Genomic DNA, 18348 nt, shown 5'->3' on the forward strand with positions numbered 1-18348 from the left:
TATACTTCCGGTGATAAGCATCTTGTATGTTTTAAATTCACTATTAAAACATTACTAAGCACACGTGTGTCCCTTCTGAAGAAAACACATTAATTTGTTTTTCAGGCATAATATGTCATTAAAGGTGTTGAGCACTGAAAAAAAACAAAACAAGAACGTCAATATTACCAATTCATATAATCATCTTAATGTTCACATCGACATCTAATGGTATTTAAATATCGGATTTCAGCAGATTTAACAGATTCACTGAAAATACCCTTTCGAACCGTATACAGGTTCTTGCAACATTTCTTATTATGTTTGTCAGTCAGTAATTGTGACATAATTATTCCCCATCAAACAGATGCAATGTATTGAGGAGAAAGACATGTTTTAAAGGGGTCTGGGACTACTGCCTTCAAAGGAATGCGTATGACACATTACTTGAATGAAGATATTTGCGACATTTTTGCTATTTCATGCAGTGAAAATGTTTTTTGTTGTTTTTTTTTTTTCGTTTATGTGGCGTGCCAAAACATTCAATCTGAATTGAACTTATGTTTTGAATTTTCTCATCCATTACGTTATCATTGTAATACATGCATGTGACTAAAAAGTCAGGTAATTTCAAATCAGTTCAAATGCATTTCCATCCTGATAAGATGACAAATAGGGCACCAATTTCATACAGAGACAAACTACAAATAATTCTCAATGTTACTGTAATACTATTATTTAGACGTTGATAAAACAGCTTTGTATAATAGAATATAGCAGTATACTACAAGTAATAGAAAGAGCATCCAAAACGAGGCTATCTGATTTGTACAAGGTGGCATATTCCCGTGTATAAATCAGATTGCCAACAAAAGTTCCATGTTGTCACAACATGAAACCCCAGAAAAAGTAACCGATGAACGAGCATCTAAATATGATATTTCTGTCGTAATCCTCTGTCACAATAAGTAAACCCCAGACAAAATGAACCATTCAATGGGTATGCTCTGGAACGCGGGTAACTAATACCTGCACTCCAGTTAAGGCATTGTGCATGTATATGATGTAGACGATTTAACTCAGGCACATTTTCGACAGAAAAGTCCCCAAACTATGATACCATACTTATATATGATATTTAATTGAGCTTTTATATCTTTATAAATATGCAGCATAAACTTAATTACAACTTTAAAATAATTTCGCTTAAATGAAAAAAAAGACTTTCTCATTAGAGCAATAAAAACATAATCAGTCACTACTCATGAGAGACAACAAGTACAATAATGATTCTCATGACACTTTTATATAACAAAATTATCAGTCCAATTCCTCATAAAATAAAAGGACATAGCACGCACTCAAAAAAAAAACTATGGACATAGCACGCACTCAAAAAAAAAAAACTATGAATAACTCTAGTTTCCGGATACAGCACAGGACAAATCTTATAAATCATTTTAATATGGATTTTATGTGCATTTACTTAAGTCTAGTGTAGTACAAAAATATAATAATGAAAACATATACAAACAAAATGTTTATGCTTGCTGGTTTCTTATAAGAAAAATTTCTGTCATTTAAATACACATGAATTATACAAGAAAAGAGAATAAAAGTTTCCCTAACAAAAATTTCAACTGCTCTTTTAGTAGTTTTGTCAAAAATAATGTCTTGTTTTAAGAACTTTGCGGTTACTCTTATCAAGATACAAGTGAATTTTTTACCAGTACCATTTTTACAATAACTGTTGCATCATCTACTAATGATACAACATATTACGAAATTCATTTTGATAGCACAAAATTTAACCATGATTACAACAAGATAATTCTTATTTCACGAACCTTTCCATTTGTAGGTTACAATAATATCTTTTCTCACATTTTCTGTTCATCAATCACGCTGTTTGTATTTTTCCAGTTTGTAGAAACTTTTGAAACAGTATGCAAAAACATTTAAAACAACAAACCCATAAGCAAGATCCAGAAAATAGCCAAATTACACTTACATACACTAACAATCACCAACAGTAACACATTCAAATAACTACTTGTAGGCAGTCCATATCGCCTACATTGCATAAGCTTCCATACATAATGCCAAAGTGTATTCTAAAAAAAATATTAGCAAGTATTAAGTACTAGTATCTGCTGTGACTTCACTACTGCAAGAAATCAAAAGTTGCTTTTGTTACTTTGTTAGTTTTTTCTTCTTCACCCTCAACTATTATTTCAGTTCCACCAAAAATCAGTTTCACAAAGACGCCTCGATCTTTCCCGCCAGAAAGATCCGGAACTTCAACTTCCAACTGACCTAAATAAGAGCAGTCTACATCCGTGACATATTGAGGATCTTCTTCAGTAGATGTGTATAAATCAAAGACCAGCGTCATTTGATCTGCTTCTAGTGGCGTGTATCTTTGTTTTGATTGCACCTCACCAACAACTAACTCTTGACCTTTCTGTACGTGACAAGCAAAGACATCCTTGCATTTAACACGTTTTCCAACTTGAACCTTTTTGTTGTCCGGATGTACACCAGCTTTAAAATCACGATACACTCGGATGCCATACGAACATTTTGCAACACGTGATACTATTGTTATTGGATTATGGCCAAACAAAACAGCGCCCTTCAGCACAGCAAGTCCTGCCTCCTCCGGGACAATAAGTCTTTTATCTTGAAAATTCACCCTTAGAGAGTCTTGCATCATAGGTGATTCAGAAAAACCACCAACTAAAAGAATCGTTTCAACACCTTTGCTAGCTTTATTTTTAAACAATTCTTTGACATGTTTAACAGTCTGATTACAAGATTCATCATACCAAGATTTCATAACAGAAGAATCAACTCTAAGCTTGCCTGCAGTATATGTCACCTTTCCTTGAAAATCTGTATTATTTTTAACAGCGTCGGCGGCTTTTTTCTTTGTCATAGTTTCAAACACTTCTGTAAGTCGGGCAGGTATTTTGATTGTTTCCTTGCCAGTTTTATCCATGCGTATATTTCGTTTCTTTGTTTCAAACTCTCTATGAAGGTCAATAAGATCCTCTGGGGCAGACTTTGAAAATTCCTCAAAAACTTTGTCACCTAGAAAGAACAATGATAGCTGAAGTCATATGTATAAGGAAATGTGAAACACACTAAGAACTGCGATAAGTACTTTAAATTGCTTCATGATTGCAATTGGATATTTGTTCAAGCCTATGTTTGTTTGTTTGTTTTGGGTTTTACGTCACATCGACACAGTATATCGCCGCGACGCTCCAGCTTTTTACTGGTGGAGGAAGACCTCAGGTGCCCTTCGTGCATTATTTCAAGCGTATGTAAACTAGCAAAGGTGCAAATTGTAAATACCATAATTCCAGTTTATATTTGTTTTCAGATATGAAAATTAAAATACAATAGTTTTCTCATTATGATTTTATTTTTTCCTCCGTAATATCTTGAAAACGATTTTTGTGGTTGAAATGTTTACTAGTAACACTAAGGAGAAAACAATATACATAAATCTATAACTTGCAACCACATGCCATTCCTTGTTTGTATTTTTTCATGAATAATGATTACATAACCACTTGTTAATACGAGGGTTGTTCGGGAAGTTCTGAGAATTGTTTTATGTGCAAAATATTACGTCTTAGAAACAAAAAATATAGGAGATATGACAAAATTCCCAGAACTTCCCGAACAACCCTCGTAGATGCGTATTTATAAAGAACATATTTATTACCAAATAGTTTCCCAAGGAAGCGTTCAAAAGCTTTATCCACACGAGTTCCACCCCATGCTCCACCACTAGCCCAATATAACTCTTTCAATTTGTCACGATCAACAACTTCGTGAATAGTTATATCAACAGTTCCACCTGTAATATAATATAATAAGTACATAGGGCATAAATCTATAAACTTAACAATATGCACAGTATGCACAGACTGTGTATTCTTTCTTTACACATGGCGTTACAAATAACTTTATTCCACACCAGTAAAAAATGTATATGTTGATTTCAGGAAAATCCATATCGCTTTCATAACTTGGATACAGAACGGTCGTGATAAAAAATTTTAATGACTGGACTGGAAAACAAAACCCCAACATTGAGAACAATATACATGTATGATATTGTATTAACTAATGTCTGAATTGGGATTTTGGTGATGTCATAGTTTAAGTGATATGAACTGTCTCAGGTAATGAAATTATCCCAACTTGGAGGATAAGAGTATGGAATGTTCTCTATGTTTTGGTTTTTATTGACGCAATAATACTGAATTGTCGCCCGACAATAACATTTTAAATTATTTCCTGAAACATGACAACTGTTTTTAGCTTTGAACATGGTTTTAAAATTAAGTCGGTTTAACCTCTTGAGATTAAATTGGGGGGGGATGTTGTTGACGTCAACAAGATTTGAGTTCTGCTGTAGCTAAGACTGGACTATCTTATCAAGTAACGGTTAATTTTCTTTTTACAAGTTATATGTTAAATATTGAAATATAATGCATATCTTACTGGAGGTCAGTGGAGGATAGTGAATATATGTAATTTAAATCCAAGTATTTCCTTAAAATTTACTCTAAATAAACTCTATTTTTCTGAGGAAGGGGATCGACTAGCGATACATTATTTGTGATGTGACAGCTGGGAGGAAGCAAACGTGAAATCAGGTGTAAGGAACGTCACTGGATGACAATTTGTTTATGAAGACATAATAAATATACGGAATTGGACGGTATTTAGTTAATGATGGAATGTAAAAATGTGGCTGATGACCTAAGTATACAAAGATGTACTTGTTATTGAAATATTTACTCAAGGAGTGAAGTGTCTTACTGATTTTTTTTTTTTGGGGTGGGGGGGGGGGTCTTGAGGGGTGAAGTGTCTTCAAAAATTTTAGGGGTGAACAATCGCGGGGTGAAGTGTCTTGTTCCCTGTATATTTACCTCCAACGTCCACAACCATATATCGTGTTCCTTTGCTGAATGGCGATATCTGAGAGGACTGCAAGTTTGTTTGCATCATCATTTTATCAACAGGTAAGTGCATACAAAATAACGAGGCAGCTTCTGGTTCCAACGCTATCATCAAGTTCTGGGGCTTAATCCCGGCCTGCATAAAATAATAAAAAGAATCACAATAGTTTCAGCAATTCACTAGCTCCTTTATATAAGACAGTTATGGATTAGTTGTAATACTTTAGAGTGATCATTAAAGACTACAGCTTATTACAAATAATTTCTATTCAAGTAGTTCTAAGAAATTCTGGAAATATAAAGGGGATTTCTTCGAAAATAAAGAAAGCGAAAATATAAAGGCGAGAGGCGTGGCATCAATATACAATCTTCAATACTTAAAAGTAACTGACCATGAATAATAATGATAAACAAACGAACAAATTCTATCATTTCCATGCTAAAATAAACTTGTTTTAATAAATTTGGCACTGCAATGTGTGCGTATCTGATCAAATTAGTACCTATAGGAATCTACCACATTGAATTGGGGAATTACTTTCCTGACACTGTTTAAAAAGATTTTCTTTCTTTTAAATTTAGCATATTATAATAGTTGACCTGTTATAAGGGACGGTACTCTTTATAAACGTCTCGGTCCTTTAAACTTTAAGTAAATTTAATATGCTGTTCACTCTATAAATACACGTAATTTTAACTGAGTATGGGAGCAATCCCATCTTATCCCTATCACGGGTTACGTACTCCTATACGAACTTGTGATAGGAATTATGGCAGACACGTAAACACATGTACCGATAAAACTATAGTTTAATTAACACTATAGTTCCCACATAAATACATTATGTTTTAAATGAAGTATATGCTCGCCCATATGGTTCATTCCGGTTGGCGAGGGTAAACAAACCAAACACACAACATGGTGTGTATCTAATTGATCTAACATCTAAGAACACTCGATAATCATTTAATTTATTAAATCATGAAAGAATATGTCATGTTTAAGTACTACCTACCAACACAACTAGCAATCAAAAAACAAAAACAAAACATCATATACCTTTTCCGCTGCCTCTCTCATAAACTGTTTGGAACCATCGTTCCAAATGGCCGGTACAGTAAGAACCCATTGTATATCATTATCCGCAATACCAGTAGCTCTAAAATACAAATTTTTTAATTTTATTTCAGAACTGTATCCGGAACAAATATGGCATAATTTTTGTTATCTATTTTTTTTATAGAAAGATATCCATTATCAATACATTATTAAACACATGTCTGATATTTATAACTTATAATATGTGACATAATGTGCCTTTAAGCTTACTTTAGTACTAAATGCAGTTAATGTACAGTCTCCAAAAAATGTAAACTGGATATTTTGTGCCCTGTATTATGATATTGTATGTATATTGAAGATGCTATATAAATGTTGAACGACTATGCACAAAATGTATACGTCAATAAGTTATCTATCTGTCTATAAAGATATCAGGCGCAATTTTGGGTTAAAAAAAACACAACAACAAAACACTGTTGTCACAGAGGTATAGTAACATCCCATGTCAGCTTCTTCTTTCGTGTAATTATGTAATGAAATTATAATTGTTGTTGTTTATATTCATAAAATTATATTCAGCATTAGACCAGAAGATAACAAATTTTTTTTTCACCTGTTATGTAAAGTTTGTAAAAGATGGTCTTTCAAGTATTTAATAGAGATTGCGAAAATAAGACTTGCTGGTAGACTATTTCCCTTAATATCTGCAATTGTTGTGTTTCTCTTTATATGCTGAAGAAAAAAAGAAACAAAAATAAATTAAAAGCTATTTGACTAGACAATTATTGTTGTGACTGGACCAGCATCGAAGAGAAACATTAAACAAACACTAGTTCCCCTTTTGATGCTGAAAAAGAACAAAAAATAAGTATAATCAGTTTGCCTAAAAAAAATTCTTGTGTTTCTAGTATCGAACAGAAATATTGAATTATCATGAGAACACAACTCTTTAAATTCCGACCCTTACCTTGTAAGCATAGTAAAGACATAAATTAACTTTAATATAAAAGCAATATATAAACAATGTTTCTTAAAGGATGCATCGTCCTATTATATATAAACCCTCCCCAAGCTAAATATCTTAAAAAGACTCGTCCGTCTTTCAATATGAACAAACCATTCATCATTTTTAGGGACAATTTTATTATCATGTACTGACTGAATAATGAACATTGCAGATATGATCAAACAGAATGTGCCGGCTGATCTTCGTCTGCAGTGGTCGCATGACTCAATTCTGTAGCCACAAGAATTCTAATAGGGAAATACGATTAAAATAACAATAATAATAATCGAAATAAACGAATAAATAATACTAATCGAAATAAACGAATAAACGAAATCTTGCTTGCCTATACAATCTAATGCCTACCATGTCTTGCGATAACAAGCATAATGCTGCCTTTCTTGGGAGCCTTTGAAATATACTTGTTTATATATTGTGTTTAAAAGGCTGTGCATATGACAAAATTGGGGGTGGGTGATGGTAATGATACGGTATTTTACGAAAGACCGGTGGTGATTTAAACTTCATAAATTCACGATTTAAACGTTAACATCACTAATTCACGATTTCACCTTCACAAATTAACGATTTCAACTTTACGAATTTCAACGTAACGAACTTCAACTTCGCGGATTGTGAATTCATAAAGTTTAAATCATGAATTCGTGAAGTTGAAATCGTGAATTCGTGAAGTTGAAATCGTGAATTCATGAAACTGAAATTGTGAATTCCGTATGTTGAGAAAAATGAATTTGTAAATTCACAAAGATGAAATCGGGAATCATGAAGTTGAAATGTCCCCATCGGTCTTTCGTAGTATTTATACATAGAATTCCTTTCAAATTTATGTACACAATTAGAGATGTTTAGAGCACATTTCCTTTTGTAAAACAAATGAAGTTGCAATTAAAATCACCTACTTACTGTATCATGTAATAACATTTTAAATCGTCTAAAATAGTAATACTCGTCATCCTCTGCATCCTCGGCAAGTTGGCTATATCTGTCCTCAGCCTCGTATCCAAACGCCTCGAATGTCTTGTCTTTCTTCTTTAGCAGCAAGATTGTGGGCGTTTTCAGTGACATGAGCGCTGCGGTACCGGCTACCCAGTTTGTATTGGCACTTATTTTTAACGGTTCCTTGTCGTAATCATGTCGGAAGGAGAACGCGTACCCAGAATATGTTGTACCGAAGTCTATAGCCGCTACAACAAGCTTGTCCGTTTTTGTTTTACCGCCGCCACCCTTAGTAGCCATACTAGTAAAATTTGATTAATGATTGCCCTGTAAATATAATAAATATGCTGATGACCAACGAATAAAATTAATATGCTGATAACCATAGAATAAAGTGAATATGCTGATAACCATAGAATAAAGTGAATATATCGATAACCATAGAATAAAGTTAATAGACCGGTAAACATAGAATAAAGTGAACAGACCAATATACATAGGGCAATGTGAATAGGCCGATAAACATATAGGCCGATACACATACTATATACATTTAGTACATAGTCTATGTGACATAGAATAAAGTGAATAGGTTGGTAAGCATGTAAAACCACATGTACTGAATTTAATATGATTTTAACCAAAAGAGTGCTTCCATCACACAAGTAATCCTGATCTATCCAAAATCCAAAAAGTATTTAGAACACAATCAGTCGGAGCAAACCGACGGGTTTGACATATCCACTTTAAAAAGCTACAGCCACCCCCCCCCCCCCCCCCCCACACACACACACACACAAATAGTTTGATTCTATTCACCTCATACATAAGTCATAACTTACTCCTCTACCTCGAGTCAAAATATTGTATTATTTATAGTATTGGCCACTGACACAGTGTCTCAGATTTAAAACATAAAATTATTTAGACTATGCATACATCATTTACTTCTAGATTCGACAATAATCTATACAATTTTGGTTTATAACCTTACGATCACCAAGATTAACAACTAGCCTATTGCAAGGCAAAGACATTTGTTGTCAAATTACCTAACCTACTTTTCCAATTTATGATATACAACGTAATTGCCCTACAAAAATAAGAAAATGGCTACATATTAAGGTTAACTATTTTTTTTTTATCTATTTTTATCAAATAAAGTACAGTAAGTGAACAAACTAAATAAAATGAATACACGTATCTACAAGCATTAGGGGAGAACAAGTTAAACACAATCTACGGGTATATTGTGGGATATTCCTTGAAAATCTAAATTATGACCAATAAAGGCACGAAGTCTATTTGTTTTAAAATGTATACATGTACAGCTACTTTTGTAGAAAAATAAACAATAAGCTCATCCTTTGTTTAAGAAATAAACCCGCGGGAGGGTAGTTTACTGGCGGGTGGGGGTAATTAATAGAACAGTACAATAGAACAGTACTATGTTGTACATGTACTACAAATTAGCACTTAGTCTTGTCTCTACAAAGATTTATTACAAAGATTAAATTTCCGTGAGTAATACAGCTACATATGTATTTATAAAGCAGGGAAGAGCCCACGTAAATGTTAGAACTTTAATTTGACCTAACCATTTTGTTAAATGTACACTTGCATGGTTATTTTTGTAAAAGCGTTTATTGTGTGTTTAAATATTCAATAAAATATTATTGAACATGACTAGGTATTAAACAAATTGTTTATACAAGTAAATGTCGCCAAAATTTATAATGAAATATAGATTACAACGGTTTATTTTTGTGTCGCATTTATTATAGCCAAACCGTGACATTTAATTTTTATCTTCCTTTAATTAACCCATTTCAAACACCATTCCAAATAATAATAAAGAAATGATCTAAGTTCTACGCATTAACAAGTAATCGTTTTACTTTCCATCGGATTACCAAAAAGACTACTGTTTGTTTATCACTATACCAGTAATACAGTCTACTGTATCTAAATAGATACTGAAAACGAAAGTAGAAAAATTATAATCGTGTCAACTTAATTTAAACTATCAAACTGCCATCTAAAATACACGTTATCGTCAAAATCTATTCAATATTATTTACCTGTGAGTTTAAACTATACAAAATCATAATGTGTGACCAGTAATTCATAAACAATTAGTTTCAAATTACATTACGTCGTGATAAGCCCTCTCAGATAATGTGTAACTTCCTGGGTTAAAGAACACCTGTTCAAATAATAATTTAGAACTCAAACTCAATAAATAATCTATATCTTTACCATCTTTATAAAATCTTAATAATTATGCCAATAATGTATCAATATTATAATAATCATAATTCTTACCGTTATCAAATAAATATGTTCCTGTGTTAGCATGTTTATGTAAATAAATAGTGTTGATAGTCAGGAGAGACAACTCTTCCTCTCTTGGTTAACCACAATCGGAATACTTCTAATACTTACCTAAGCTTTGTTAAAATCTTCCCTACGTTTTCTTTACATTGTCCCTTTCAAGTTTAATAAATGATGTCAATAACTGAAGTTATTTATCTAACAAACAAACTATAGCATACTGTTAATAGATTATACATGCTGTTATTTCTTTAGCAATGGCCTATTGGGGTAGAACAGTAGTAACTATACTATATAGCAGGTAAATCATTATATGTATGATGATTCTCACACGAACACACAAAAAATTGACCATACAGGCCTATTCTTTAAAAGCGCAATGTAACCTAAAATATAAACATAAATCCGCATGTGAGAGCAAACAACTTTGTGACAGTATATTTTATTTCATCAAAAAGCTTGTCTGGCGCATTCAAAGACATTGGATTATTTTCTTCCCATATCGATTAAACCAGGTGTGGCTCTGTTTCGGACTTTATTTAAATACAGTGGTTGAAATAATATTGTGTCCAATGATATCGTTCCATTTTTCAAATTCTGGTGTACAGTTTGTTTATTCAATCTGAAACAACTTGTCATTTAATAATATCCCGCGATCTGACTAAAGTTCAGATCTACTTAATTATTTCTTTCATGTAGAATAGCAGGCTGTTCGCTTACCAATCCTTTTACAAGTCGAGAAACTGATAGCGAACAGCATGGATCCTGATCAGACTGCGCGGATGCGCAGGCTGGTCTGGATCCATGCTGGTCGCAAACCCATTATGTTGGTTTTGTCGTGACTCGGCTCATTTCAAGAAATAAAAACAAACGAATAAAATGTCAAACATCAGCTGTAACCTCTATTCATCTAAAGGACTTAGTGTCATTTGTTTTATCGTCAATATATTATTTTATACATGTTCACTACTACACAAATCATTGTCATTTTGAAGTGGTTTCACGAATAGACATCCGGGTACTTGTCAATGTCCTACAACCTTTCCTAGGAAAAACCGCTAGATACAATAGTAAATTTGAAAGTCAAATTATGTTTAGATTTTTATCTTTAATTTTCCTCTTCTGGTATACATTTCTACGGAAGAGCATTAGTGCAACTCGAAATTTCCAGTTAATAAAAAACATACACCTGGCACTAATGCTCCTCCGTACGTTTCTATAAAATATATATTTATAAGCTATTAAATATGTTTATTTTGAAATACTTATCGGTAAATATTTAACAACGACGCTATCATTATAATTATTAATCAAGTAAATTAATTCATTTTATATAATAAGGCACTGTATCGCTATTATTGCTGGCCCGTGAACACCTTGATATGCAGTTATCCGAGATCAAAAATTATTATTTTTTCCATCTTTAGAAGAGTTCTGTAACGTTAAAGCCCCATTATGCCCCAGTCATACTTTTATTTTTATTTCTATAAAGCTTCCTGATAAATTTTCTAAAAGGTTATTCACTGGCCAATCACCTGAGCCATCGTTTCTGTCTGTTGCATTTTGGCAATTAGTAAAAGTATAGTGCTTTTATATTTTGTATGGAAGTCATAATACTACTTTGTTTATATTTTGCTACCTCTGTGACAAATTATTTCACATGCAGCGCTAATTCCTTCAGGCGATTAGCATTTAGATTGCTCTAAACCCGTTATTTATACTCAAATATCATTTCTTAAAAGTAGGAAAGAATTATTCATTTCTAAGGCATAATGTGCCTTTAAGTTAATGGTTATCGGGCAAGGTAGATGCATATCAGTTGAAAATGCTGAATGTGAAATCATTTGGCATAAAAGTAGCAAATTGTAAACAAAGTAGTATTCTGACTTCGATACAAAATACTAAACCACTATGAACGTACTAATTGCCAAAAAGCAACAGACGAAAAGGATGTTTTCTGGTAATTGGTTAATCAGTAACTTTTTGTAAACTATAACATACTAAAAAAAAGCTTTCGAAAAAAGATATAAAAACATTACATTACTGGGGCCCGGGCATAATGGGCCTTTAAAGTTTTTATCCCTTTTATAAAGGCTGTATCAATATGCACCTATCAATATTATGCCCGCCCGGGGGGGGGGGGGCGGCGGGCTGACCCAGGGGAATTTGACATCTTAAAATGTTTGAAGTCTAAATCCCCACCCTAGAGACAACCAATTTTGTCTAAATCCCCACCCTTGAGCCTGCTTGGTGCATCAAATGCCCCGGGGGTAGGGGAGAGGGTAAATATCTAATAGATCAATCAATAAATAAAACTGTTATCAGAAAAACAATGAAAAATATAAGTACAAAGGCTTATCATTAGGAAAATAATGAATCCAGATTAATGGGCCTCAGAAGTAAGGTAGGTATAGTCACTCCCAATGAGTATATATGTATCAATTGTAGTTTAATAACTTTGATAGTATTCAAATTATAATTAGACTTTGAAGATACTTATATTTTTTTATAAAAATGGGTATTTTCAAGTAATAAAGGGGTATAATTCTGAAAATAATGCATCATGGTTATAGGCCTTCTTAGTATGGTAGTGGTAGTCCCACTAAATACCGTACATAGTTTCATAGAATGTATGACTTAAACACGGACACACAATCGATCGTATAAGCTCTTTAATATTTTACATTTATAGTTTAGCTACAAAATAAACCTACTAACCTAGTTTCTGACTCCACATGACCCAGTTTCTGTAGGGATGGTAAGCATGCTGACCAAGCTTAATTATAATTGAACCATATCTGTGGCCACTTAGAGTGTTAAAACACTAAAAGTTGAGGACACCAGATTTGCGAAGGCAGACATTCACCGATCATGATCACAATAGCTTCGTGCTCACAGCTCAGATGAGCTAAAAACTTACAACATTTTAACTTCTTATTTTATTTTAACATTTAACACAAAAAGTCATTAAAAAAGACATTCTTCCTCCTCCTGCGGCCAAACCTGGACACTTCCACATTGTTTTTCTGAAATAGAGGGAATTTTTATAATCTTTAAGGTTTCAAATTTATTAAGTTTCATTTAAATTAGACCAAAAATGTTCTAAGATTTGACCTAGTGACTTAATTTTTGACCCCACATGACTTAATTTTGATCATGTTCTAGATTTCATAGAGTTGAACATTTTACACTAACTTTAATGAAAAATGGGCCAAAAATGTGGCCTCTAAAGTGTTTGCATTCTTTTTCTAAGATTTGACCTAGTGACATAGTCTTTGACCCCACATGACCCAACCTTGAATTTTGCCGAGATTTCAGCCAAACATTTTGACCAAGTTTCATGGAGAAACGACAATTATAGCTCAACACAAAGCTACAAAAAGAACTGACATAATTTTCTTAAGCTAAGTTGCATGGTGTACTCACAATCTGGTGCACTTTCCTCAAGAGCCTGGATAGGAGCAGGAGCCTGGATGGGAGCTTGAGTCGGGATATATAGGAGCTTGAACCTTGATAGGAGCTTGGGCCTGGATAGAAGCTTGAACCTGGATTGTTTAAAAATTAATAATTTAGTAGCACAACTTAACAAAGATTTCCAACATATATTTTTGATAGATAAAACAGTAGGTTGTTTTTAATTCTATTGGAACAAAAATGGTACTGAATTTTTTTTTTTTTGAAAACACATTATTTTCTAACAATTCTGCTGGTACTAAGTCTATCAAACTAATCTTGCAATTATGGTGGGGAATCACGTGATATGGAGACCACATGACATGGTATTGCAGCAATTGATAATCTTTCAGATTCTGGTGTCCATGTGAGAATTTTTGTCAATATCTTTGTTTAACAGAAAATATTTTGGAGTATGCGTAACTGACAGGACTTGCAGTAGCCCCCAGCGACATTATAAACAATATTGTGCTTTTTCAGGAGAATTTTAAGTTTAAAGGAACATAATGCTTTTGTGAGTAAAATTTCAATTACTGGATAAACATATCATACTTTATCCTCTTATTGAAGAAAATGGCTCATTCCGCATAACTATTCTTCAGAAATTATTTTTTCATCCAAACATACCTTCAATTATTACATTTGCGCTACATGAGCGCAAAATATTTATAGCGTATTTTGAAGATTTTCTTTCATGTCTTTAAGAAATCAAATGAAAATTTTTACATCAGAATTCTACTTGATGTAATTGGCGTGAAACTGAATACTCTTTTATTTCAAATAAAGTTTACTAATGCATAATGGGACTTTAAGATACCATGTTACGTCACAGGTCACCATATCAATGATTCCCCACCATGTCAATGATAAAATACACATATTTAGACCACAGAAGTGCAATACCCCTTTATGTTTTGTATGGCTTTCAGAAAAAAGAGTTTTTTTGGCCTCAGACTCATTTAATGTTGAGGCAATCATTTATGAAATTCAACTCATAATGTCATTGTGCCTGAATACCTTTTTCAAAGACCGTGTCTCGGACGCCTTTGCCTTGCCCCTTTTTCTGTTGGCAGAAACACTCGTCAAATGGTCCAACCAAATGTTCACCTGTTTAAATATAAATCAACATTTTAATACATTCACATTTATCAGATAAGAACAAAGCCTTAACATAGTTTCTGCAGATTCAATTTACTTTTTATTAGAGCAAGTCACGACCGTAAAGCAATACAAGACCAATGAAGATGAAACCGATAGCCACGATTCAAAGCCTCGTTATGACAAGCAGTTGAAACAGTAAATGATAAAAAACAATGATGGTAATACTAGTACATCTGAAAAAAGGATATTATTTTATTTAGATCTGTTTTGACATACATTGTATTTAAATGCATTTTCTTACTTTATTAAAAATCATATTCTAACAGAGACATAGATAACAGAGAGCTATGGCTTCTTCCTAGCCAGTTAAAATATCACGCGTGCCTGCTTAACTTAAAACTTGTAGCAAGTAAAACTTATTAACCAGATATCAAAATCAGTAAAATAATACATTTTCTGAAAACTTATGCATTTGTCTATTGCTGCAGCCTGCAGGTAAAATATTATATTAACAGTTCCCAGTAAAATAAATGTTACATCATTTTTTAAAGAGAACTTCTTGATATTTTTTGTTACAAAACTATTCATATGACAAAAAAAATGGCTCAGTGGGTATGTTCTGCCATGTTTTTCTAAGGGAAAGGCATGGAAAGTTACCAATATTTTAACATGCAGTCATAGATGAAATATTTACCTTTCAAAGAAAGGGTATATAATATTTAAGGATCAAATGTACATCCATTAAGTTTTATCTGCTACAAAATGCCTAATTTTTCACTTTTTGATAGAAATGAATGATATTTCAATGAAGTATATAAGAGCTGCTTATCTCTTTGTCTCTGATTCTAACAAGGCTCACGGGAACTACTGACTTGGAGTCCCGTGACTTCAGCCTTTGGATTTTGACTCCCTTACATGGATGTGCAAGCTGATCTGGATCTACACTGGTCGCATAGGTGTTAAAATAATTATAAAATGAATAATTAATAACATAATTCTGTGTGTATGTATTCAACATCCCTTTTCTGTCACTTGATCAGTTCATTCATACTGCAGTTATTGAGTTAAAGGGATTATCTCAATCGATACGACATTTTCTGCTGTAATCGTTTATATTCTACAGGCAAAGTGAACGTTCTTTTGTGGATTTTGTATTATTAATACGAGATATGTGTCAGTTTCATGTGATTTCCAACGCCTTTCAGACTCGCAAAATAAATGGGTCTATTCGCGAAAACAGATGACAAACATGAAAACCGCTAGGCTCCACATAGTGTCTGGGTAGAAAACAAATGAAGAATACAATCCCTGTATACCTTTGCAAATAAATCCCAATTCTGGGGCAACCTTCTCGCCTTATCCCACAATTTTCTCTACCGTAGAAAAAATCGAAAAGTTTCATGTCTGCAACTTCAAAAACACGAATAAAAATATCGCCGTCGTCTTTTGACCTTTCGCAGTTACTCCCCTTTTTTATTTTGTGGCGTCGAAATTCCCGAGTCCCGGGATTTAAAAACCGGCCAAAGTCTATTACCCGGGACCCGGATTCCATAAGTTTGTCAAATTCCCGCCTGTCAGGAATGGTCTTCTGTCTAAAGCCCCGTGTATGCCCGCCGCCCCCCCCCCCCGGTAGGGCAAAATATTGACAGGTGCAATACTGCCATTCAAACCGCTTTTCATTTGAAATTCAATGGGCTATTCGTAATTCGAAAGTAAATCAACAGAGAAGATTTTGTTCTTCGTATAATACAACGAACAAGTGTAAGGTTGAACAGGCCATCACCAGAGTATAAATTCTAAACACGTGAATAGTGTGTACTATTTCAAGTTTGACGAAATACAAATTTATGACAAACACTATGATTAACCTAAATTATCATTTTTTATAACTAAAGCTGCAGGAACAATTTGGGGTTCATCATCCAAACTACCCCATGCCTACGGACCTGGTGCATACAATTGATATAAAAATACCGCCCCTTATTCTCTTCACTATTAGATAAGTCTTCCCTTGGAACAAGTTAAAGATCGACGGACATTCTTCGAAAACGTTTTAGGTTAAACGTTCGGAACGCATACAAACTTATAATGATCAAATTTTTCCTTTGTTTTGAACAAAAGAATAAAGCATGTGATAGAGGATTGGAATAAAAAAAGGGTACTTTCACTTAAAACACTTTTATTAGAATATTGCAATCAAATTTATACGTTTCATGCATTACCAATAATAAAAAGAGTTATCACTGCAATAGCAATCGGTTTACAATGTTATAGACATTAAAAGTTTTTTTCTTCCAAATCATATATATTCTATACATGTAATTCATTATACAGACAAAATTGTGTAGACCTACATATTCTCTAAATCATAATCAAGGAATGGAATCACTGGATTGGCCTTCATCCTGCAAGAAATCAAAAGTAGCTTTTGTAACTTTCCCACTCTTTTCATCTTTGGCTTCAACTACGATTTCGGTTCCTCCAAATATCATCTGCACCCAGACACCCCGTTCTTTCCCGCCAGAAAGATCTGGAACCTCGACTTCAAGTTGACCTACATTTATACATCCGGTGTCTGTGACGTACTTGGGATCTTCATCCGGTGCTGTGTAAATATCAAAAATCAATGACATTTGGTCTGCTTCTAAGGGTGTGTACCGTTGATTTGATTGTGCTTCTCCAACAACTAACTCTTGACCTTTTTTGACATGACTTGCAAATACATCTTTACATTTAACTTTTCCTGCAACAGTTAGTTTCTTGTCATTTGGATGAACGCCATCTTGGAAATCTCGATAAACTCTAACACCGTAAGAAAACTTTGCTACCCTAGAAACTATTGTGACAGGATTATGACCGAAAATGACAGCTCCTTTGAGAACAACAAGGCCAGCATCATCAGGTATGATCAACCTCTTGCCTTTAAAATTCTTCCTCATTGCATCCTGGAGCATCGGTGATTCAGAAAAACCACCGACAAGCAAAATCGTTTTTACATCCTTGGCATTTTTATGCTCAAACAATTGTTTCACATGCTCGACAGTTTTCTTGGTAGACAGATCAAACCATGATCTCATGATATCAGCATCCACTCTTAATTTATCGCCAATTATTTTAACTTTGTCCTGAAATTCCTTTATTTTCTCTACATGGTCCTTCAACTTTTTACGTCTGACATCTTCAAACGTATCCACTAACGCTATTGGTATCTTCATGGTTTCCATCCCTGTTTTCCCCAAGATAATATTTCTCTTCTTCGTCTCAAATTCTCTATATAAATGTACCAAATCTTCCTTACAATCCTGTTCAAACTTCTCATAAACATCTTTTTCTGGATAAACAAAGCAAATGTGTCAATGCATACATACTTAACAATTCCTAAATCAATATATCAGAAAACGTGACTAGATTAATATTAATGGAAGTATAGCAAATAGATTAAAAACTGTTTTAGATATTTTAGTGTCAAAAGA

General features: G+C 33.4%; 2 protein-coding genes and 1 long non-coding RNA gene across 3 annotated transcripts in view; all 3 read right to left on the reverse strand.

The window, feature by feature from the left end:
* Positions 1 to 469: 469 nt before the first annotated feature.
* LOC132724863 (heat shock 70 kDa protein 12A-like) lies at positions 470 to 10405 on the reverse strand. The gene is made up of 7 exons (XM_060709821.1): positions 10313 to 10405; positions 7955 to 8314; positions 6638 to 6756; positions 6022 to 6121; positions 4932 to 5097; positions 3716 to 3850; positions 470 to 3072 (listed from the first exon to the last, which is right to left on the reverse strand). The coding sequence occupies exons 2-7, from the start codon at positions 8285 to 8287 to the stop codon at positions 2144 to 2146; spliced, it is 1782 nt and encodes a 593-aa protein (XP_060565804.1). The 5' UTR covers positions 8288 to 8314; positions 10313 to 10405; the 3' UTR covers positions 470 to 2143.
* A 2895-nt stretch (positions 10406 to 13300) lies between these two features.
* LOC132724864 (uncharacterized) lies at positions 13301 to 16488 on the reverse strand. Its single transcript, XR_009624970.1, has 4 exons — positions 16192 to 16488; positions 14792 to 14881; positions 13748 to 13866; positions 13301 to 13347 (listed from the first exon to the last, which is right to left on the reverse strand). It is a non-coding gene; the product is annotated as an uncharacterized LOC132724864 (long non-coding RNA).
* A 549-nt stretch (positions 16489 to 17037) lies between these two features.
* LOC132724867 (heat shock 70 kDa protein 12A-like) overlaps positions 17038 to 18348 on the reverse strand; it is a 9554-nt gene continuing 8243 nt past the window's right edge. The window contains exon 6 of the mRNA XM_060709825.1: positions 17038 to 18206. Coding sequence (XP_060565808.1) covers positions 17248 to 18206 — 959 coding nt within the window. The 3' untranslated portion in view covers positions 17038 to 17247. The remainder of the gene's footprint in view (positions 18207 to 18348) is intronic.

Source organism: Ruditapes philippinarum, unplaced genomic scaffold (genome assembly GCF_026571515.1).
Source record: "Ruditapes philippinarum isolate M1 unplaced genomic scaffold, ASM2657151v2 ctg4587_1_1_1_1, whole genome shotgun sequence".
Lineage (NCBI taxonomy): Eukaryota > Metazoa > Mollusca > Bivalvia > Venerida > Veneridae > Ruditapes > Ruditapes philippinarum.